Here is a 24,832-nt window from a genome sequence, read left to right as displayed (position 1 = left end):
CGGGTTTCACCTCCAGGACTCCACATTCCAGCGGGCAGCTTCCAGGGCACAGATGACTGCCCCTGGGGCACAGCCCTGGGTCTGACACCTTGGCTCAGAAGCCTTTGGAAAGAAGAGCTTATCCTGAGCTCCACTCTGGTGTCATTCCCAAGATGCACACCAGATGGCAGCAGAGAATAACTTTTCCTGGTGACCTGCACAGGGTGTTAATTCCAAAATGCACACGAGATGGCAGCAGAGAGCATCTCCATGCCCGCCCGCCTTAAAATGAGATTCCAGACCCTGGGACTGAGCTCACTGTGAGATAAACCCAGTTCCAGGGCCTCCCACACACCTCATGTCACCCACTGCTCCCATTTTCCAGATAAGGCAGAGACGATTACTATCTCCATTTCACAGGTGTTTAAAGGGGAGACTGATTCTAACACAGTTCTGAGTCCAGAACCGAGGCTGAAATGGGCCCACATGGGCCAGTAGAGCTTGCACACACGGGGTTCTGGACAAACAGAGTGATCCAAACAGTCCTTGCAGCGTTGGGGGAAACCTTGGTCATTCTATTGAGGAAAATCTGCACATAACCTTAATGGTCTACCTTGCCATTACCTCACCCAGGCTGGTTTTTGGGTGGGACCAGGGCAGGCAGCTGGGGATGGGGACAGATGGGGAGGGAGGTGGTGGCCTATCCCTCACAGAAGGACAAGCACTGCCAGATCACTGTGACAACGACTCCCCCACAGCTATGTGATGCCTGAGCTCTGGCCTTTTAAAATCTCTTCTTCCTCAGTCCAGAGCACAGCTCTGCTTCTCCCCATCTTCCCTTCCTCTGAAGTCACAACTGAGAAGAGCTTCCTGGCTGCTCAGACTGGAGTCTGGGGTGACACTTTCCTTATGGAGGGTGCCTGAGCCTCAGACAGGCGCAGAGCAGGCTTCTGTCTCCTCCAAGTACGAGCTGTGTGACTTCAGACAAAGACATGGAAAGTCCGTCTCCTCACCTGTCAGGTGGGGTAACCGCTCCATCTCAGGTGGCTGTGAGGTCAGTGAGATGATGCAGGTGAGCTCCTGCCCCACACGTGATGGGCCCTCACCCCCTCCCTCTTCCCTTCTCAGTCCTTTCTCTACCTCCAAGGGCTGGAAGGATCAAGCGTTTAGCAGAGTCTCCTTGTGGCAGAATGAGCTCTCCTGTTGGTGTCCACACAGCCACAGTCCCCTGAGTGCTGATTCTAGCATCTGTGCCAGCTTCATCCTCAGGGCAGCGCTCACCACAGCCCCTCCCTGGTCTTCACAAACCTGCTCATCTCCAAATTCAAGGCCCTGTGTCAGCTCAGGCCAGAGCGCCTCTCACAGATCTTCTCACCGGTCTCCCTGCTACCGTCCCTCTCTCGTCCAGTGCAACCTCCACACTGTGACCAGCTACATCTTTCTAACTAAGTTAGGGATCTAATCCTGTCACTTCCTGTGCCTACAATTACCAATAGTTCACTTGGGCTAGAGAGTAAAGCCTCTATCGTCAGCACAGTGTTGAGACTTTATCAGGCCTCGTGTTCTTCTCCTGGTCTTATTTCTTATCATAACACCCCAATTCAGTCACCAGGTACCCCAGCTGTCAGCATTAACCTGTCTGGTTGGATGACCAGTGTGGGCTTTATCAGAGGTGCCAGCACTGAGACTGAGCCCGAATGTGGGAACGTGAATAAAATACAGACTTGAGTCAATAATTGTGCATCATAATTTGTTCATTAATTGTAACACTTCTGTAAAAACCTAGAAAGAGGAGAAATTAAAAAGTCAAATAAGATAAACTTATTACATCGAAATGAATGATTTCCTAGTGAAAATACACATTCATAAAATGGACCCTAAAATACAAACAGATCAATTAGCCATTCAGGACCTCTTCTTTCTGCTGGTTCTCCTCTTGTTGTTCTGGGATTCCTTCTCCTGGGACAAACAAGGAACCCAGACACAGCTGTTTGGCAGCTTCCCTAAGATCTGACCCCCGCTCAGTGTCCTCATGGCTCCAGCCATGCCCCCACTCCACCCAGTTAGAATACCATGCAGTGGGAGCCTCAGGGATTCTTCTGATTTGTCAACCAGGAATTTTTTAATTGAAAGGAACTGAACAGGCTTACTGAAGTATAATAAATTAATAATTTTTAAGGATAGAAATAAATTAATACTTAGAATTGTCATCAGTTTTGGCTCAGACTTTAAAAAAGCCTCCACAGGTTAGGACAATTCTTATGTTGACAGTTGCTGGGAAGCAAGGTCTAAAATGCTCCAGAGATTGATAGTTTGCAGTTTCTTCTATGTATTTTATTTGGAACTAAGGAGGGAAGTAAGGACATGGAGGTGGGAGAAAGCAAGAGTAGGGGATCAGATTACAGGATAATGGATGAATTTCAAAGAGGTGTTCACCTAGATGCACAGAAACAAGGACAGGGCTGCTTAAGGCAAAGAGAAACCTTTTACTAAAGTTACATGCCTGGGCTGTGACCACCCACCATGACCAGTTAGGAATTTATGATTAGATCCCCTTTGAGGTTACTTTCGGTAGAACCCTTTTTTCATCCACAACACTGTAATACATGTCAACAGTGTCTAAAGACATATGTAGAAGGAATGTTTCTAAGACTAATACTTTTTTGCCTACAAAGTTTAGAACAGTGTTTCAGTAAATGGATGAGTTTTCAACACTGTAATGCATGTAAACAGGATTGAAAGGCACACATGTAAGCAGTGTTTCTAATGGTGCTTGCTTGCAAAGATGAGAACAGTTATTTCAGTGAATGAATGTGTTCAATACACTGTAAACTATGTAAAACCATGCTGGATAACACATGTGTAAAAGGTGTTTATGACTGCTGCTTGTGTGTGAACTTGAGAACAGTGTTATTTCAGTGAGATGTATTCATCACACTGCAATGCATGTAAAACAGGGTTTAAATACACATCCATACTTCTGACATTGCCACTTTCAAATATAGTTGAAAACTGTTATTTCAGTGAATGGGTGTGTTCAAGGCACAATAATGCATGAAAAGCATTGTTTAAAGACACATAATAATGGAAGTATCTGAAAGTGCTACATATACCTAATCCTAACCCTCCGTAACCTCAGCCCATCACAGCCCTAGTCTTTGCCTTAGCCTGCACTTGTCCTGAACTTCTAATCCTAACTCTGACTATGATACTAACCCTAACTCTGACCCTGATGCTAACCTTAACCCTAACCCTCCTACCCCTTGTTCCCAAATTAGCAGAACACCAGAAACTAAGCCATATGAAGATGAAGACTCCAGAAACAAAACAAGTTTATTGTCAACTCATTCATGCAGAAATGATTATCAAGATAAAAGTGATAGCGGAGAGTGAAAACTGTCCAGTGTCCAACTGCTTTCAACATAATATTTGATGTTTCTACTTTATTGTAGGCAAGTTTACTGGAGTTTTATTCTTACTTGATGGTCAAGTTTAAAGACATTAAGTGACTTTTCTAAGGACATACGTCTAATGATCTTGAAATTGGCAACTGAAGCTCAATCTTCTCTTAAATGCTTTTTGCATGAAAAATGTTGCCTCTTTCAGCTCCCTCATTTTTCGGGAATATAAAATTTAACAACAGTGCTAGGGACCAGGTGTCTATGGATAAGAACGGTATTATATTTTGAACTATGACAATTTTCCTGATGGAATGGAGCTTTGGGTGCAAACTGGGCAATTTTGGTGGTCAAGGTGCTATCATTCAGATAAGGAAGGCAGTGTGGACCACTGGATTTAATGAGGTTGTACAGAATTTTTGTTCGGTCCTTTTAAAATTATATACAGATGGTGTCAAAAAAAATGTATACACCTTTTAAGAAAATAAAAAACTATAAAAATTACACTGTGACTACTTTGAGCACCTCTTGTAATTGCAGAACTCAAATGTGACTTGTATTCATCTTTTCTTATCGGTATATATTGAGTATTACAATTTAATACAGTTTTTTCCTTTCTTAAAATGTGTATACATTTTTTGGGCGCCCTCTGTATATATAATGTATCATACACACACACACACACACACACACACACACACACACACACACACGAGGTCAGACAAGTAAGTTTGTGAACTCATCCTAGAAAGTGCTGAGTATCTCATTGCTGAATATCACTACGGTCACCTTCAAAGGACTCCCTTTGGGAAGCTATGCACTGATGCCAGTGCCTAGTCCACCCTTTAAAGCAATTTTGGAACTTTTTCTGGAATGGCCATCAGAGCTGTCGTCGTATTACCCTTGATGTCCTGAATGGCATCCAAATGTCTTCATTTCAATATTTCATTTATCTTCCGGTAAAGAAAGAAGTCATTGGGGGCCAGATCAGGTGAGTAGGGAGGGTGTTCCAATACAGTGATTTGTTTACTGGCTAAAAACTCCCTCTCAGACAGTGCCATGTGAGCTGGTGCATTGTCGTGCTGCAAGAGCCATGAATTGTTGGTGAAAAGTTCAGGTTATCTAACTTTTTCCCGCAGCCTTTTCAGCACTTCCAAATAGTAAACTTGGTTAACTGTTTGTCCAGTTTGGTAGAAATTCATAATGAATAATCCTTCTGATACCAAAACAGGTTAGCAACATTGTTTTGAGTCTTGATTTGCACTGACGGAACTTTTTTGGTCTTGGAGAATTGGCTGACTTCCATTGTGCACTTTGACACTTGTTTTCAAAGTCGTATTGGTACACCCATGTTTCATCACCAGTGATAGCACGGCCAAAAACATTGTCTTGCCTCTCCAAAAGGTCTTGGTAAACTTCGACCCTCCTTTGCTTTTGTTCATCAGTGACCTCCTTCGGGACCATTTTTGCACACAGCTTTCTCATGCCAAGATTTTCATTTAAGCTTTTCTTAACTCTCTATCGATGTTTACTGAGTCTGTTCTGCTTCTCACAGTCAGCTGAAGATTTTGACGTACAATTCAACGAATTTTTGTAAGGTTTTTGTCAGTTCTGCTCGTTACTCGACGCCCTGACCTCTCTTCATCAGTGACACGTTCTCTCCCCTCAGAAAAACAGTTAATCCATTTGTAGACTGCCGTTTTCTTCATGGCATTATCTCCATAAACTTGGACTAACATGTCCCTGATTTCACTTCCACTTTTGCCAAGTTTAACAAGAAATTTAATGTATGTTCGTTGCCCCAATTCAAGCTCAGACATTCTCCTGACAGCACACAAAAACATGCAACAACAATAATGAACACCACTCAGCAAGACACTGCCACATGTCGACACGAACACAGCTGTGAGACACTGATATACCAAGGTTATGAAACCTTACCGAGCTGTTTGTACAGGGCTGCCAATGTAAGCACACGGTGGCAAGTTCACTAACTTGATTGTCAGACCTCGCACATATGCAAGTGTGTGTGTGTATGTGTGTGTGTGTGTGTGTATCCTAATGCTTTTCATTCTTTTAAGGAGTATTTAAATTATCTACAGGATGTATTTATAGATAGGCTTGGTTTTTTTTTCACATCTGACGGGTAATGTGCCAATGTCGTAACAAGATTTGAGGGAGGCACATCTCACACAAGAGCGTGAACACCCAATCGTTACACTTATGAACTACAAAAGGATCTTTCTTTTTTTAATTAAAAGGAAAAAGAGGGATTTCTGGTCAAGATGGCAGATTCTTCTTTGGGGGGGGGGGGTCTGTATTAGGTTGGTGCAAAAGTAATTGCGGTTTAACAGGTTAAAAATAATTGCAAAAATCACAATTAACTTTTTCACCAACCTAATAACTGACCTTGAGTGGTACTATGTGAGAGCGCCCCCTTCTGGACCCCCCAACTCCATGTTAGTGAGGATTCCCTTTATTAAATTTTACAGTAATAATCAGCAGTTAGTTGGCTTATTTGCAATACATGGAAATCATGCATATTTCTGTGATTGAAACTAGGTAAGGGCCAGAAACACTCTTGCCATTTAATCTTGTGAAATCCAGTAGGTGTTAAATTGACCCTCCTCTGCTGACCCAGTCTTTGTATTTGATGTCTCATTTTTATGCAAGATACTTGTTGGTTTTTTGTTTTTGTTTTGTTTTATCTATACCTTCTTATTTCTGAAGCCTTTTTAGACCTACATTACTTAAATATACCTATTACTCATAATGCCACTTCTTTGAGATTTAAAAATTTCCTAGTGGTTTTTCTAATATATTTATTATTTTATTTGTTGTGTTTGAACCTTTCAACCATATGGATACAAAGTTTTATTTTGTGTCCACACATTGTCTCATCAGAATTTACCGAATTACAGTGTTCCCTGGAATGTAATGCGATATTCACCACACAATAACTGGTTATGCAGTTCTTGATAAAAGTGTATTTTATGGGGAAGGGCACAAATGGTCCCAGGAGAAAGTTTGGGATCTTGACTAAAATCTAGTGGAACAAAGAATCTTTGTCAGTCCACAGGATGGCCATGTCCACCCTAAAGACCTGCTGGGATGTCGGAGCTCCAGGCTTAGCCTGGGGGTGGGCGCTGAGTCCTGGGGGGCAGGTCTTTCACCAACACGGGCTGGAAAACAAGCAATGAAAACCACTAGACTGTGCTTCCTCGCTGAAGGCTTCTTACAGACACTCACCAGACCCAGGGCAGCCAATCCCCTCAAGGTCGGGAGGGCCCTTCCACCGGAAGTGTGAAGTAGACCCTTACACCGGCTCCACTCCCCCACCCCGCGCCTAGGATTGGGTTCTGCTCCTGACTGACAAGTAGGCTCCTCCCTATGGCCCCGCCCTCTTGGCTTCTTCTGTCCGCCAATTGATGGGCAGGACATTATGATCATAGCAGTGATGGGTGGCTTGCGCCTGACACGGTTATATAGGCGGGTACCTCGCCCTCCGCCAACTCTCACTTCCTGAGGGCGGGAAAGGCGCGCAGCCTGGGAGGCAGCACCCAACATGGTGCGCAGCGCAGCTGACGAGGCCGGAGACTGACCGGAAAACGGGGCCTTCGTCATGTGAAACCCTTATACGCACTTAGCCTAAGACCTTCAAATTCCCACCTCAGAGACCCTCGATCCCCTCACCCTGAGAGGCTCCCAATCCCATCAGCCTCAAGGGACACCAAATCCTGTCACCCTGAGGGACCCCAAATCCGCTAACCTGGAGGGACCTCAAATCTCCTCGCCCAGATAGACACGAAATCCCCTAATGCTTAGACCCCCAAACACCCTGAAAACCGAATTCCCCTCAGCCTGAGAAACCCCCAAACCCCGCAGCCTGAGAAACCCCCAAACCCCGCAGCCTGAGAAACCCTAAGTACAGCAGGCACCCGAAGACCAAATTCCGCAGCCTCAGACCCTAAATGCCCGCATCCTGGGAGCTCTCAATCTCTTCGGTGTCGAAGACCCCAACTTACCGCAGTGTCGGGAACCCAGAGCCCCTTAGTGAGACACCTCACATTCCTCAGCCTCAAAGGCCCCACATTCTCTCAGCCTGAGCAGTCTACGTCTCTTCAGCCTGAAAGACCCCGACTCTTGTCCCGGGAGACCGCAAATACATCAGCCCAAGGGACCCCAAACCTCCTCCACCTGAGACCGCAAAGCCTCCCCACCTGAGGCACCCAATCCCTCAGCCTGGGAGACCCCAAAACTTCTCAGCCTGAGAGATGCCTGGCCCTTAGAGATTGAGGCTGCTCTATGCCCAGATTTTCCCGGAATTCCCAAAACCCTTCCGTGGGGAATATTCACTCCTCTCTCTGGAACAGTCCTGATGGCCGGCCAGACCCCATCCCAGCAGGCTGGCCTCTGAGTCTCCTTGGGGCTTCTCTGGCCTCGCACCTCAGGACTCCCCTCAAACACCCGCAGCCACATCCCCCCAGATGCCTTTGCTGCCTCTCCTGAGATGGGCCCAACTACAAGGGGGCAAAAGAAACCAAGCCCAGCTCCCAGTCCGCTGGTCTGTCGTGGCTGGCGGAGCCCCTCCCGTCCCATCAATGCGCCCCCAGACTTTCCCCACGTGCTCTCATCCTTGCTGGGGTCCCCACATCCTCCTTCTCTGGACACCCTGCCCAGATGGAGAAGACAGGCCTGGCTCTGGGCATTGGTGGGGGCTGTCACCTCCTCTCAGCCCCTTCTCCCTCCACAGGCACCTTGGCCCGTACCAGCCTCTGAGCCAGAACGGGGTCCCCCTGGTGGTACCAGCACCATGAGCCCTGGCAGGTCGTCAGAGGAGAGCCGGAAAAGAAACACAAGGAGAAGAGGATGGAAGCCCAAGGTGAGAAATGGGGGAGGCCAAGCCAGCCTGCAAGCGGCATCTGTGGGAAGGATGGGGAGAGGGGCCTGGTGACAAGGAGCTGGTGCCCAGAGGACCAGACTCCCCGCCTGCACTGGTGGGCTCCTCTCGCTATGCATGTGCACAGAATGGGGCGCTTGGTCCTGTCTGGGACGTGGGGGAGAACGGGACACTAGCGTCAGCAGCTGCTGTGTCGGGAAAGCTGGTGTTTGCTCCGTTCATCAGGGCACAGCGAAAGGGAGAGAATGTCTGCATCCTTGTTTCACAGAGACCACCCGGAGGTCTCAGTCAACACCCTGCACACACGGGGAGGAGAAGGCCAAGCCCAAAGTGCTGATTTGTAATAAGTTACTGATGCAACCTATTGTTTTCTCGAGGCCAACGATGCTTTCAGAGACATTTCCACGTACTTGTCCAAGGAAGAATGGACAGCGATGGGAGACTGGGAGAAAACCCGGTACAGAAATGTGAAAAGGAACTACGAGGCGCTGCTTGCTCTAGGTAACAGGATGAGTTGGGGCTGTGAGCTTGGAAGCCCTGACACGCTGTATTACTCGGGCTCGCTCGTTCTCAGGTGCTCATCTCCCTGCATCTCCCTTCTGTGTGCAGAGCGACCTGGGGGGAGTTTTGTTGTTTTGTGTGAGGGCAGGGCTGGCACTGAGGGTGCCACACTCACAGTGCCATGTTCTAGACCCTCTCGGCCCACCTAGTCCATCCCAGTGAGCTGCTCTGGTGCTTTGTTCCTCCTTCAGGCTCTTCCCTTTCGGGACAGAGATTTTGCTTCGTTCCAGGTCCCAGAGCCTCTCGACCAGCTTTCATGTGTCACCACAAGCAGGCCATGAGACCCCAGGCAGATGACACTGAGGATTCTGATGAAGAATGGACTCCAAGGAAGCAAGGTGAGGGGCCAGGAGGACTCAGAGGTGCCGTCCTGAAACTGACCTGGGGTAGATCTGAGCTGCCTGTCAGGGGTTAAGGAAACAGTGTTTGCTTGTTCAGCAAACAAGATGCCCAGAAAACAGTGTTACACAGAAAGCGACTGTTCCTATCAGGTTCTAAAATGTGTACAATAATTATATGTTTACAGATACATTAATAAGCAGTAACTGTATAGAAACCTGACAGTGAATAAGAAATAACAAATTCAGAATAGTTACATCCCAAGAAAAGGAGGAAGATCTGGCAGGTGATTTGGCTATGTCTCCGTTAGTTTTTTGTTTGTTTGTTTTTGAATTTTGAAATAGAAATAAAAAGATCTGAAGCCGTTTTGGCAGAATGCTGAGGTTAGGAAGGATGATGGATGTATAGGTTTTCCAGTGCAATTCATGCTTTCCAAATGTTTACAATTTATCATTTAAAAAAAAGTATTTTTGCTAAACATTGTTACTTAAAGGGCAATTAAAGAAACCTTAGTTAAACTGTAAATCCACCAAAGAGCTTTCTAACATTAATCTTATAATAGTTCAGTTATTGGATTAAATGTCCTAGATGAGGAAACGATTAAGATACTATGTAAAGATATATAATTTATTTATGTATATTTTATCACACCACATGATCTTCTTACCCCAAAATGAACCAGATTTTTTGTCTTGATTCTGAGAGAGGTTTTCAGACAGCTATTTGGTCTTCCTGATGTCTCCCACATATCCCCTTGGCAACCACCATTCTATTTTGTTTTCATGAATTTGATTACTTTAGATACCATCCATATGTGGAATCATGCAGTATTTGTCTCTTTGTCATTGGTTTATTTTACTCAAGCACAATGTCCTCAGGGTTCATCCATGTTGTAGTGTATGACAGGATTTCTTTCTTTGTTAAGGCTGAATAATATTCCATTGTACGAGGTCTGACAATTAAGTTCGTGAACTTGCTGCGGATGCTGCTTACATTGGCAGCACTGTACAAACAGCTCGGTAAGGTTTCATAACCTTGGTATATCAGTGTCTCACAGCTATGTTTGTGTCGACATGTGGCGGTGTCTTGCTGAGTAGAGTTTGTTATTGTTATAGCGTGCTTTTGTGTGCCATCGTGACAATGTCTGAGCTTGAATTAAAGCAACGAACAAACATTAAATTTCTTTTAAACATGGCAAGAGTGGAAGTGAAATCAGGGACATGTTAGTCCAAGTTTATGGGGATAATGCCATGAAGAATATGGCAGTGTACAGATGGATTAAGCATTTTTCTGAGGAGAGAGAACATGCCACTGATGAAGAGAGGTCAGGGTGGCCAGTAACGAGCAGAACTGACAAAATATTGCAAAAATGCATCGAATTGTGCGTCAAAATCATTGGCTGAGTGTGAGAAGCATAGCAGACCCAGTAAACATGGTTAGAGAAACAGTTAGGAAAATCTTAACTGAAAATCTTGGCATGAGAAAGATGTGTGCAAAAATGGTCCCAAAGGAGCTCTTGCATCGCAACAGTGGACCAGCTCACGTGGCACTGTCTGAGAGGGAGTTTTTAGCCAGTAAACAAATAACTGTATTGGAACACCCTCCCTACTCACCTGATCTGGCCCCCAATGACTGTTTTCATTACTGTAGCTTTGTAATATGTTTCAAAGCCAGAAAGTGTGAGGCCTCCAGCTTTGTTCCTCTTTCTCAAGATTGTTTTTGCTTTTAGGGGTTCTTTGAGATTCCATATTAAGTTTAAGATGGCTTTTTCTTTTTTCTTTGTTTTTTAAGATGGCTTTTTCTGTTCTGCAAAATATGCCATTGGGATTTTGATAGGGATTACGTTGGTGGATGATAAAGGGATTCTACCGAAAGTAACCTCACAGGGTGATCTGATCATAAATCCCTAACAAGGCAGTCACAACCCAGTCATATAACTGTTTAGTGAAAGGCTTCTCTTTACCTTAAGCAAGCCCTGTTCATTGTTTCTGTGCATCTAGGTTTACACACCTTTGAAATGCCTCTTTTCAGACCCCTCTGAAGCTTAACCACCCTCAAGAGAGCACAGAATCTTATTAACTATCCTGTAATCCACTCTCCACGTTGCTTTCTCCCACCTCCATGTAAACTTCTTTACATTCCCTCCTTACTTCCAAATGCATAAAAGAAGCTGCAGACTGTTATTCCAAGAAGCATTTTTCTCACTCTTTTGAGCTCTTGCTTCAAACAGGCGTATACTTACTTAAACAGGCGTATACTTGCTTAAACAGGCGTATACTCTGTTTGGCTCAAATGAATTTTGATAAAAATTCTCTACTGTTTGGACAGTCTTATATTGACACATTGAATATTTAGATTCTGTTTTAGGTAGTATGGACAGCTTTACAATATTAAGTCTCCCAACCCATGAGCATAAAATGTCTTTTCATTTACTTGTGTCTTGTTTAATTTTTTTCAGCAATGTTTTATCATTTTCAGTATATAAGTCTTTCACCTCCGTGGTTAGGTTTATTTATTTATTTATTTATTTATTTATTTATTTATTTTCCAAGTCAAGTTGTTGTCCTTTCAATCTTAGTTGTGGAGGGTGCAGCTCAGCTCCAGGTCCAGTTGCCATTGGTAGTTGCAGGGGGCGCAGCCCACCATTCCTTGCGGGAGTCAAGGAATCGAACTGGCAACCTTGTGGTTGAGAGCCCGTGCTCCAACTAGCTGAGCCATCCAGGAGGCAGCTCAGCTCAAGGTGCCATGTTCAACCTTAGTTTCAGGGGGCGGAGCCCACCATCCCTTGCGGGACTCGAGGAATTGAACTGGCAGCCTTGTGGTTGAGAGCCCACTGGCCCATGTGGGAATCGAACCAGCAGCCTTCGGAGTTAGGAGCATGGAGCTCCAACCGCTTGAGCCACCAGGCTGGCCCTAGGTTTATTTTTAATTATTTCATTCTTTTTGATGCAATTTTAAAAAGGATTGTTTTCTTAAGTTACTTTTTGGATTGTTCATTATTAGTGCATAGAAATACAACTGATTTTTGAGTGTTGATTTTGTATCCTGGAACTTTGCTGAATTGATTTATTAGTTCTAACAGGGTTTTTTATGGAGTCTTTAGGAATTTCTACACATAAGATCATGTCATCTGCAAACAGACATAATCTTACTTCTTGCTTTCCAAATTAGATGCCTTTTTGTTTCCTTTTTTGTCTAATGCTCTGGCTAGGACTTTTAGTACTACTACGTTTGTTACATAGAATTTCCTGGGGCTGAGAGACCAAAGAAAGAGGCTGACAACTCCATCATTAAATCAAGTGTTTATTAAGGGAACTTACACATGAGACGCCTCTTGGGCTGCAGCAAGACACCATGGATGTCCTCCGTGAAGTGTGGCAGGAGCTAAGGGGTTATACAGAACAGGGCAAGATGGATGGGGGTATGGAGTGTGACCACCCCAGATGAGAGGGACATCCTCACATGCTAGCTTGGGGAAGGGTAATGGCCTGTTCCAGGAACCGGCATGAACCAGCGTAGTGGGAGGGTCAATCACACAGTCTCTGGGGATTCTGGGGAAGCAATCTCTGTTCTGGCCTGCATCTGACCGGATCTAGCACGAGGGTCCGACATCGGTCATCTCAGGGAACAGTCTCTCCTCCACAGTGTTGAGTAGAAATGGCAAGAGTGGGCAACCTTGCCTTGTTCTTGATCTAGAACTAGAGCAAAAGCTTTCAGTTTTTCACTATCGAGCATGATGTTAGAAGTGGACTTTCCGGATATGACCTTTATTATATAATATTGAGGTAATTTTCTTCTGTTCCTAGTTTGTGGAGTATTTTTGTCATAAAAAGCCAATTTCTTTTTTAAATAAATGTAACAGATACCTTATGAACATATGATGAAACATAGATGAAGCTTTGTCTATTTTTTTTAATTTTTAAGGAGGGTGCAGCTCACAGTGGCCCACGCGGGGATTGAAACCGGCAACCTTGGTGCTACCAGCACCATGCTCTAACCAACTGAGCTAACCGGCCACCCGGAAGCTTTGTCTATTTTTAAACATTTTAGGAAAACTAGTTGATGCCCCCAGTAGAAGCCTAGGCCTTAATGATACCTTAGAAACCATTTCCAATGGTTTGTACTTGTCACTCTCTGATTCAGAATTCTGTGTCCCCAGTAAGAATCTCCAGATTTTGGAAACATTTACCAACCAAAATACTGCTCTCTCATCACCTTTTAGTCAAACGTTCTCGGGTGGTCTCCAGAGTGGGACAGAGTAAACACCAGAAGGTGAGTAGTTCCCAAATCCTGTTGAGGAGAAAATCTTCCTCATGGACCCAAATGCAGGTAAGAGCCTTCCTTTCCTGGTCTCGTCTACACAGTGTTGGCATCATCATCATTTTAATAGTTAATAACACCAGCAACAATGCAAGCTGCCACTTGTTTTATTTTCACAATATTTCAGACTTTATTCTAAGAAGTTTACATGAATACATTTACAACAATCCTGAGGTAGATACTATAACTATCACCATTTATAGATGAAACTGAGGTTTCAGAAGTACAGAAATATTTGATTCTATGTCTGGATCACAGTGTCAGGGGTAGTGCAATCTAATCCAAAGCTCCTTCTGTAAACCACTTACAAACTCATTAGAACATCATCATTTTACAAAATTTGCACCGTCTCATCCATACATGTTTACATTGTTCATCTGACTGACGAGCTCAACCTCGGTTCTTTCTGCCATGCTACATTGAGAGGTGCACGACAACCCTCTGACTCAGGGAAGCTTTCTGGTATGCAGGCAGTTTGTGCAGTGAGGGGTCCCAGGGGAGGGAGGATAGAGAACCCCAGCCTCAGAGCCTCCCCCTCTCAGTAAAGGAATCAACTCCCGTCCCTGAGGAGCCTCAGGGCTGATGACTGAGAAGCAACAGATAATACATCAACTTTAGGACTTCATGTTGGTCACTCACTATTCCACAGACACTCATCCCTCTGCAAAGACTTTGTATCAGTCATTCACTATTCCACAGACACAAATCCTTCTGGAACTGATTTCAAATCCTCCTTCCTGTAAGAGGAAGTAACAGCTTCTTTCTCTGAGCTTAATCAGGTGAGGCTCATGTGCTTTGGAATTGTTTAGAATCAATGCCTCCCTCTGCTTTGCGAGCTCTTTGAGAGGCTGGTCCAGACCTGATGCTTCTCAGAAGTCCCAGGCCTGTCTCAGGGTCCCTGAGGGCCCCCTGAATGTTTTCTGAATGAGTGATTTCACATTTACAAATTAAACTAGAAGTAAGAGGGTCAATGAATGCTGAAGATAATATCTGTGAGTTAGATTTCAAATATGGAGACGGCTGAAGGGGTAAATTGATAGCAGGACTGTAATCTCACTTCCATATTGTATTAAATAGCCCACAAAACACTTTGGTGAACGTTATTACATGTCATGGTCACTAACTCATTAAGAATGACCATGTTATGGATCATGAAACTAAAGAGAACTACCTAGTGGTACAACCTTATTCAAACAGAATTGATGGGAACCAGTTAATCGAATTACAGATATTCTTTCCAAGATAGAGCAGTTTGCAACTTTTAGCATCATTTTCTTTACTGTCTAGATATGTATGTCTCTCCCAACCATTTCTTTGTTCTATTCCCAATCTTACTCCTACTTTTACGGAAAAAGTTGGAAGGAAAGAACCTTAAGGCATGGGTTCTAGTCTTGGACTCATTACCCACATAGGCCCTTTCTGTTCCCTCTAATATTCATACTCCTCAGGAACTTCCAAGGGTGGTCGAAGTAGTAATTAAAGTCATGCCTGTGAAAACACATCATAAGCCCTAAAGAATTAAAGAAACGCATTTTATCTCTTAATATGTGGCTCTCACATTGAAGGCAACGTCCAGGGCACCATCAAGGAACAAACCTAGTTTGAAGGAATTGTCAGGAGCAGCAAATTTGCCGAAGTCAAGTGGCTCAGAGCAGACCCAGAAACTAGTGGCTCCTCCTGAAGAAGCAGATACCTCTGGACAGCACTCTAGACGAAAATCGGGTAAGTGAAAATAATTTGGAGACTTTAGTTCCTCTGAGTCCTCTGTAAAGGCTGATAAGTATGGCCAAGGTATGTGGGGTGGACTTTGGATAGGCCTGGGTTTAAGCTGGACTAAGCTGAGACCTGAGGTTAGCACTGGGATTTTGGGCAAATCTTATACATTCTGTGGGCTCCTGAATGCTAATCTGTAAAGTGAAGATAAGGATACAAAGCTCATACATTGTTTGAAAGCATTAAATTACATTTCAAAGAATTGACACATCCAAGTTGTCCAATAAATCCATCTGTGATAACAGGGACCATACTTTCTTGGTGTTGTATGCTCAATGCCTAACACATAATGGGCCCACAGCAAATATTTTCTGAATGAGTAACTCTGTGAATGAAGCATTTTGTAACTAGGAAGACTGGGAAGTTAAACCTGATAATGTGAAGAGCTAGAAACTAAAATTGAATCAGCCACCTGTAGTCAGTGTGGAGTCTGAGTCTCTGAACCAACAGTTAAGGGAGGACAAACAGAAAAACAGGTGACATTTTGATAGTAGATTTCGTGTTTTCTGGCAAAACAGGGACTAACATTACAGAGCCTGCCAACCTCACTCACCTTCTCTTCTCCAATTTAGGAATCAGGAGAAAAGAGACTGAAGTGAAGACGTACAGCCTTCGGGAAAGAAGGGGACGTACATACCAAGACGTCAATGAGCTCCAGGAGGACGACTACCTGTGTAAGTGACCCTCACAAACAAGGCTGTTATGCCTTGATATGATAGTTTGGTCTGGTCATTTGGTCCCCAAATCATTCCCTTCCTCTCGTGGCCTGGAGTACAGGATTGAGGCTCAGTGATGTGACTGCCCGGGCTCTCTCTGAAGCTCTTTACGTCCAGGAACACACACTATACCTTCCCTAATCCCCGTTGCTCTTACCTCCAGATTGTGAGAAGTGTCAGAACTACTTCATTGACAGCTGTGATACTCATGGGCCCCCTACGTTTGTAAAGGACAGTGTGGTAGAAAAGGGGCACCCCAACCGGTCAGCCCTCACTCTGCCCCCTGGGCTGAGAATCAGAGTGTCGGGCATCCCTGAGGCGGGGCTCGGAGTGTGGAACGAGGCGTCCGATCTGCCGCTGGGTCTGAACTTTGGCCCCTACGAGGGCCAGATCACAGAAGATGAAGAGGAGGCCAACAGTGGATACTCCTGGATGGTGAGAAGCATCTACTTGTCCCCTGTCCCCTGTGGGTTGGGGGTGCCACCTACTTGCTGGCACGTGCATGGGGACAATACGGTTAGCTCTGTGTGCTAAGTGCACTTTGTGTGAACATGGCACTCCTGTTTAAAGACCAGAGGGTAAGCGGGAACAAAGTGGTACAGACACAGCAGAGGGGCCCCTCTGTGAGGGGCTCCTACTGAGTAGACAGATCGGCTCAGACGTGTAGATGGTGAGCGAGAAGCACATCATGTGGTCACAGTTGACAGTGGGATCCATGCAGGCTGAAAGCGCCTGGATGACAGTGGAGCAAAACGATTCTTCTATTACCTCCCCACCAAAACAAAGCCTTTAACTTCTTTCCCTGAACCTCAGATCAACAAAGGGAGAAACTGCTATGAGTATGTGGATGGAAAGGACGAATCCCAGTCCAACTGGATGAGGTAAGGCCAGTAGGTGTCTGGGTTGCAGACAGAACCCTCATCAATCACAGGCCCCTGGTCCTTCCCTTCTCATCAAGCCTCACTCAATGGTCTCCTCGATCCCCTACTCTTTTCTCCTCACAGTGCTCTTTCGTACCAAGAGACATGAAGAAAAAAGGAGATAAAATATGGTACATGTCCCCAAAATGCAACTCTCTATGCTGGACAAACTTTGGGCCCTGGAAAAAACCTTGAGGGGCCGAGATTCACTGGGGACCCTGGATTCATACTTTAAATTAATCTAATGAACACTTATTCGGACAGTGGGATTCCTTACATACACAGATCACACAACCCTAGTCCTTATGAAGGACTTACTGCCGACAGACATGAAACAATTGATTTCAGAAATATTTAACGATAATTTTCCTGTTTTTGAGAAGTTCACAGTGCCAGGGTACCCTAAAACAAGGGACCTTTGACCTGTGAGGTCAGCAAAGCGCCCTAGCCTTGGTTCTAAGCAGACCTGGGTCCTGCAGCCTGCAGAGCATGAGCGAGCCTGTCTGGCCTTGGGTACCTTGCCCTCCTGACCCAGCCCCTTTCCTTGAGGGGTTCTCTTCTATGGGGGATACAGAATGTGAGTGTTATTGTCCTGTCTTACCGTGCTGCGACAGAGACCTCCTAGGGCGGGGGAAGCTTTCTAGGCAGCACTTGGACTCAGGTGTCCACAGGACATTGTGCAAGGGGCTTAGATGTGGACAGAAGGTCCCCCAGGAGTGCACGGGGGCAGTGGGCGACGTCAGAGCCCGAAGGCTTTCTGTATCAGGAGGGCAGCTGGACAGGGATCTGGCACGTAGTGGGAACTTAGCACCTGTGTTTTCCCTCCTTTCGCCTCTTAATCCCAGGTATGTGAACTGTGCCCGGGATGACGAAGAGCAGAACCTGGTGGCCTTTCAGTATCACAGGCAGATTTTCTACCGAACCTGCCAGGTCATCAGGCCGGGCTGTGAACTGCTGGTCTGGTACGGGGACGAGTACGGCCAGGAGCTGGGCATCACGTGGGGCAGCAATTGGAACCAAGAGCTCGGGACAGAGACAGGTAGGCAGTGCAGTTCTTCTTCAAAATGGAAAGAAAAGAAAGGGTTCTTGGAAATGCTCATGGTCCAACTCCTAGGGTACAATCCAGTCTAATGTCAGTAAAGTTTCAAATCATTTGCTTCAGAAATGAAGGATTCATTTCATACACGTTTGACTCTTAGGAAGAATTTTTATATTTTTTATTTTTGTTCTGATCTTTTTATCCCCAGCTGCATTTCAGATTGAAATCCTTTCAATGGGACCTGACCCTCTGTCTTGTCCAATCCGAGTCCCACTTCCCGACAAGAGATCCAGGCTCACAGGGCTCCTCAATCAAATACCTTTTCGAATGGGAGGCTCAGATTCAGCTTTACGCAGATGCTCCCTTTAGCCACGACTCCATCCTGCCTTCCACATTTGTGGATGTCCAGGCTGGGTGGTTCCTGACTTCACAGATCCTTTCCCCACGTAGGACGTCACTAGGGAAAATTCCACTTAAGTCATCAAGAGTGTTCTTAGCTCTCAACACAGTAAATACCTGCAGACACTGTCTCGCAGTGATAATGCTTGTTAAAAGGCAAAATTCAGACGAGTACATTTAATGTTCTAATTGGCTTTATTCATGAGTCAGCAGAAACCCATGTGGTGACTACCAGAGAGCGCCCAAATGGTTGTACAAAATGGACGGTTTTTACATGGAGAAGGGTGGGCAAGGGCGCAATTAGCAAAATAAAGAATTATGTGGGGGCCGGGACACCTTTGGGGAGAAGAGCTTTTATCATGCAGATTGCCTCTTCTTTCCATGGGGTGGGATGAAGAGGGTCCACAGATGACCTCACTGGTATTGACCAGAAAATTCCATAATGGTTGATGAAGACGGTTTCTGGGAGAGGCTCAGACTGCAGTTAGATCGGGTATTAAATCTAGTGTGTTTTCATGAGCTTTTAGCATGAGTGACGCCATTTGGGGGCCTGTGGTTTTTCTCTTTCACATGACTTAGAAGATTCTTGTCTATGGGGAAGGGCCACTGCGCTGCCATCTATAAAAGGACTGAAACTGCCTCTGATGCTTCTTGGAAGTCCCCAGTGTGGGCAGTATGTAGAAAAGGCCCTTGACAGGGGCTTTCTGGGTTTGTGAAGATGTAGTGCAGAACAATGGGATGAAAACATAGACAGTAAAGCAACACTTTGTGGGAGGCAGAGCTTGCATTGTCGACACACTGAGACTGACCAGTAGGGCCGGTCTCACTAGGACACAGCACACGGCCCAGGCAGCCTTGTCAACACCTGCCCTGACCCCAACTTTCTCTTTCAGCAGGACCAGAGCCGGAGACCCATCCCTGTCCCTCCTGCTCTCTGGCCTTCTCCACTCAGAAATTCCTCAGCCAGCATGTGGGCCGCAGTCACCCCTCTCAGGTCCTTCCAGGGACATCAGCAGGGAAGCACCTCCAGTCGGAGGAACCCTGCCCAGAGGATCAGAGTCAGCAGGAGCAAGGGACTGATCCACACAGCTGGGATGACAGCGCTGACGGTCAAGAGGTCAAAGAAAGGTCCAAACATTTGCTTAAAAGGATCAGGCAGAGGAGGATTTCAGGGGCCTTTTCGAAACCACCCAATGGTCAAATGGGGAGCTGTAGGGAGCATGAGAAAATGGTGGAGGGAGAGCCCAGGATAGGCCAGAAAGCGCATCCGGAGCACACAGGCAAATTATCTGTGGGAGTAGGAATGTCAAGAACTGAAAGAGTCAAGCAAGGCTTTGATGATGGGTCACATCTCATTCAGCACCAGGGGACACACTCAGGGGAGAAGCCCTATGTTTGCGGGGAGTGTGGGCAAGGCTTCCTTGAAAAGGCAAATGTCATCAGACACCAGAGGACACACTCAGGGGAGAAGATCTATGTTTGCACGGACTGTGGGCAAAACTTTACACGAAAGTCAAGTCTCCTCAAACATCAAAGGATACACTCAGGGGAGAAGCCCTATGTTTGCGGGGATTGTGGGCGAGGCTTCAGTGTAAAGTCAAGCCTCATCACACATCAGAGAACACACTCGGGGGAGAAGCCCTATGCTTGCAAGGAGTGTGAGCTACGATTCAGTGTGAAAACAAATCTCATCCGACACCAGAGGACACACTCAGGGGAGAAGCCTTACGTTTGCAGGGAGTGTGGGCGAGGCTTCAGTGTAAAAATAAATCTCATCAGACACCATAGGATACACTCGGGGGAGAAGCCCCATGTTTGCCAGGAGTGTGAGCAAGTATTCAGTCAAAAGTCAAGTCTCATCACACACCAGAGGACACACTCAGGGGAGAAGCCCTATGTTTGTGGGGAGTGTGGGCGAGGCTTTAGTCAAAAGTCAACTCTCATTGCACACCAGAGGACACACTCAGGGGAGAAGCCCTATGTTTGTGGGGAGTGTGGGCGAGGCTTTAGTCAAAAGGGAAGTCTTGTCACACACCAGAGGACACACTCAGGGGAGAAGTCCTATGTTTGTGGGGAATGTGGGCGAGGCTTCAATGAAAAGTCAAGTCTTATCAGACACCAGAGGACACACTCAGGGGAGAAGCCCTATGTTTGCAGGGAGTGTGGGCGAGGCTTCAGTGAAAAGTCAATTCTGAGCAGACACCAGAGGACACACTCAGGGGAGAAGCCCTATATTTGCACGGAGTGTGGGCACAGCTTTACACGAAAGACAAGTCTCCTCAGACACCAGAGGACACACTCAGGGGAGAAGCCCTATGTTTGCAGGGTATGTGGGCGAGGCTTTAATAAAAGGTCAACTCTCATCTCACACGAGAGGACACACTCAGGGGAGAAGCCCTATGTTTGCAGGGTATGTGGGCGAGGCTTTAATAAAAGGTCAACTCTCATCTCACACGAGAGGACACACTCAGGGGAGAAGCCCTATGTTTGCAGAGAGTGTGGGCGAGGCTTCAGTGTAAAGTCAAGTCTCATCTCACACCAGAGGACACACTCAGGGGAGAAGCCCTATGTTTGCAGGGAGTGTGGGCGAGGCTTCAGTGTAAAGTCAAGTCTCATCTCACACCAGAGGACACACTCAGGGGAGAAGCCCTATGTTTGCAGGGAGTGTGGGCGAGGCTTCTGTGAAAACTCAAGTCTCATCAGACACCAGAGGACACACTCAGGGGAGAAGCCCCATGTTTGCAGGGAGTGCGGGCGAGGCTTCAGTGTAAAGTCAAATCTTACCAGACACCAGAGGATACACTCGGGAGAAGCCGTATGTTTGCAGGGAGTATATGAGTGAGTCATTAGCACTAAATAGTTGCTCAACAGCCACAGGACAACTGTAGGCACCACATACTTGAGGGGGCTTCAGAGGGAGTCTTCAGACCCTTACCCTCCCCAAGAGTGTAATGAGTACAGAAGTAATTGCTTAAACAAATCCTCCACTTTCATGACAAGAGATAAGACAAGTAGTTCCTTTAGTGCTATGGGGATGTCAACAGCAATCTCCTCCATGGTTTCTCTGGCCTCCTGTTCTAATAAATTTTGTCTCCATACAAATCTCCAGGCCACATACTTCATTCCCCCCTTATCACTGAAAGCAGAGGTGTCCAGGAGGGCGACAGAGAACTCATACTGTCAGCCACAGGAGCTCAACTCCTGGAAAGGTGTGAGTCTGGAGTCACCGTAGTTAGTTTACTGACCAGGGAGAGAAATCTAGGATTTGAGACAGACTCACGGGGGAAGGGAATTCCCTGGACTCCTGGGAAGTGTGTCCTTTTCTCCTAAGAGGCCCCACATTCCTCCTTTGGCTTCTCTTGGCTCCTCTCCTGGTTTCCTAGGACCTCTGTAGTCGCCGAGGTGAAAGCCAGGTGGGGACGTGTGAGTGCATGTATGTGTGCCTGGCTCTGTCTGGGGCACTTGGTCTCCCTCACCCTTTCCTTGCTGTCCCTTCCAGGTCAGCATCTCATGGTGCAAAGCATATGGACTCCAGATTAGACCACAGTGGGTTTGACTCAGCTCTGCCCTCACCAGCTGTGTGACCTAGGGTAAGATGCTCAGCTTCTCTGTGCCTGTTTTCTAACCTATAAAATGGGAATGGTGACTCCGGCCTTGGGGGTTGCCGCTCACAGTTGAGTCAGCACAGGCAGAATCTGGCTCAGAGGATGGCCGAGAACGCAGGTCTCTCCCTGAACACCTTTCAGTGCCCACGTCTTCTGGGTCTTTGCGCTGGACTAGGAACATAAAGACCAGTTATGGGCTTGGGAGCCAAATTCAGAGGTTGGGCTGTCCCCACTTTGCATAGACTCGGCTGCCCTGAGGAGGTGTGGGGTCAGGGGGCACTCCCTCCAGGCTACTGCCCTTCCCACTGACCCTGGCAGCCTCAGAGCCTCCGTCAGCATAGGCAGGCGGTACTGAGAATAAGCCGAGACAAGGCCCTCACCGGCCCTGCCGAGAACCGACTGTGGGGACAGCACCTGCAGGAATCGGTCCCACTGTAAGTGGGTCTCTGGGCCCCTGCACGGCCTCACCTGTGTGGCCCATCACACAGCAGCTTCTGTAACACACCTCCCCTGTACCTGGCCCTGCGTTGTTTAATGCACCCAACACCAGCTCAAAATTCTTAATTATTGTGTCTTTAAACTTACGTTTGTTACTGAGGTTGATGGGACAATGCTATGCACAGAGCAGACACGCATCGTATTGGTCACGCCTGGCCACCCGTTCGCAGATGAGGTCCACGAGGGCACAGAATCCCCATGGGCCCAGTGGGTGGGAGTCCAACAAGACTCCTGTGAGAACAGGGCGGCCATGTGCCGCTGGGGTGCGAGGGCGCTGACAGCTCTAAGAGGCCACGGTTTCCTTGGAACCAGAAATGACTTCAAACACAGAAGTGACAGTCAGTGAGGGCCCTATCATACCCTCTCCTACGTGAGTTACCTCCGCTTCCTGGGGAGACCTAAGCCATCTCTGTCCTGTTCCTGCTATGATGGGCTCAGGAAGGCTGAATTCCAACCCCCCTTAGAGGAGAGACAGAGGAGTGCAGGCCACCCCGGGGGAGTCCCAAACCCCACGCACGACCTGCAGCAATGAGCCATCTGCCCGTCTCCCTGTGCCAGGCCTATGAAGAGGCTACATACACCATGTGGGTTTCACTAATAAATACCCACTGTTCTTTTTTTAAAGTATTTTTTAAAACAAGGTGTGTGTCTATGCTTTTGTTTCCCTTTTCTGTGCACTCTCCCCCAGAGAGAACACTTTAAATAGCCTGGGGCTTGAAAGCCATGGGCCATGGGACGGGGCAGAGTTACCGTGTGATGCTGGCAGAGAAGCTGGAGCTGAAATACAGTGGGGAGGGGGACCCAGGTGATGGTCTCCCCCACTTCCACCAGGACTGACCCTGGAACTCTCCTGCAAGGCGGAACAATTGCAGGTGAGGGGAGACAGGTCTGTTCCCTCTTCCTCCCCATTCAGCAACAAACCAAATTCCTAGCGTAGCCACCAGTCTCCAAGACGGCCCCCCAAATCCACCTCCTGCCACCCACACCCTTGTGCATTTCCTCCTTCAAAGGAGCTGTCTCACAGGGGCTCAGATCACCTTGTGCAGGGAGCTGGGTGTTTACACACCCTTCCCGCCCAGCTGGCAGCTGCTGGCAGCCAGTCCTCCGTTTGAAGAGGAGGCTCAGGGAAGTGAGTGCTGCCTGACATCTGCAGGTGAGAGTGTCACTGGGGGGGGGGGGGGGGGGGTGCAGACCGGTCAGCCAAGAACCCAGAACTGCAGAGCATTCTCCACAGCTGGAGTTAGGCAAGGCTGACCCCTGACCCCATGCCTTCTCAGGGCAGCCGAGTCTATGCAGAGAAAAGTGAGGACAGCCCAACCTCTGAATTTGACTCCCAGGCCCATACCCGCTCATTATGTTCCTATGTCCAGCACAAAGACCTGGAAGACATGGGCACTGAAAGGTATTCAGGGAGAGAATCGTGTTCTTTGCCATCCTCTGAGCCAGATTCTGCCTGTGCTGACTCAACTGAACAGCAGCCTCCAAGGCTGGGGTTACTGTGGGCACAGAGTTCCAGTTTCCAGGCTCTCGACCTCACGTGGAAAGGTGCTGTCTTGGGTAGTAGACGGTCATCAGCTGTGACTAGTTGGCTATCAGCTGATACCAGTTAACCATTAGCCACTGATACAGCTGCCGTGGCTGAGCTAGCAAGCTCAGATTGCAGTTAGCAGGTTGGGTCAGTTGGCAGAAAAGCGGACAGCAGGTTGCGGATCATGTGGCTCCTGCTTCCTGTGTCTCGAACCCAGCCGTCACCGAGACTATAGTGGTATGAACCCCCCATCCATGGCTCCTTTTTGGCCTCGCCATGTCCTGCGTTCTTGTGCGGGGAGTGGGAGCAGAGACCCCGCATGACAACCCACATGACAGTCACCATTCCCATTTTATAGGTTAGAAAACAGGTACAGAGAAGCTGAGCATCTTATCCTAGGTCACACAGATGGTGAGGGCAGAGCTGAATTAAACCCACTGTTGTCTAATCTGAAGTCCATATGCTTCGCACCATGATGTGACGGGCCAGCCGCCACAAGTCGATAGGTTCCCGAATGGGGGAGTGGGAATGAATAAAAGACACTCTCACATATGATGGCGATCGCGGACTTCAGTGATCCTGAAGACACTAAGTTTATTTTACTGCACCCATATAAGCAGTTTGAGCACGTGCAAGTATGCATTAACATAACAAATGTAAATTCTTTAGCTTTCACATAGAGGATACAACATTCACCGAAACTCTCAAAAGTAATTATCTTATCAATTGCCCTGATAGGCATCAGCCTTCTGTGTCCGGGAACTGGCCGCTCCCACCAAATTCCTCAGCAGCTTACAAGCTCAAGATCCCCCCAGGTGCAGGCAGAGACAATTGCCTCAGGGGGAGGAAACAGGTAG

At 47.0% G+C, this 24,832-nt stretch overlaps 1 protein-coding gene and 1 non-coding gene across 2 annotated transcripts; one reads left to right on the top strand and one right to left on the bottom strand.

Annotated features, from left to right (window-relative positions):
- The first annotated feature begins 1,045 nt into the window (after positions 1-1,045).
- PRDM9 (PR/SET domain 9) lies at positions 1,046-22,387 on the top strand. The gene is made up of 14 exons (XM_088794774.1): positions 1,046-1,051; positions 8,131-8,259; positions 8,655-8,778; positions 9,069-9,176; positions 13,400-13,449; positions 15,063-15,219; positions 15,843-15,944; positions 16,150-16,421; positions 16,800-16,867; positions 17,752-17,957; positions 19,247-19,665; positions 19,729-19,957; positions 20,210-21,111; positions 22,268-22,387. The coding sequence occupies exons 1-14, from the start codon at positions 1,046-1,048 to the stop codon at positions 22,385-22,387; spliced, it is 2,892 nt and encodes a 963-aa protein (XP_088650900.1).
- LOC141569801 (small nucleolar RNA U13) lies at positions 5,514-5,617 on the bottom strand. The gene has a single exon (XR_012493594.1). It is a non-coding gene; the product is annotated as a small nucleolar RNA U13 (small nucleolar RNA).
- Positions 22,388-24,832: the final 2,445 nt, after the last annotated feature.

Source organism: Rhinolophus sinicus, chromosome 18 (assembly GCF_057876585.1).
Source record: "Rhinolophus sinicus isolate RSI-liver-muscle chromosome 18, RSI-T2T, whole genome shotgun sequence".
In the NCBI taxonomy this organism is placed as follows: Eukaryota; Metazoa; Chordata; class Mammalia; order Chiroptera; family Rhinolophidae; genus Rhinolophus; species Rhinolophus sinicus.
Note: the sequence above shows the minus strand (reverse complement) of the source record. Positions and strands in the feature narration are given on the sequence as shown.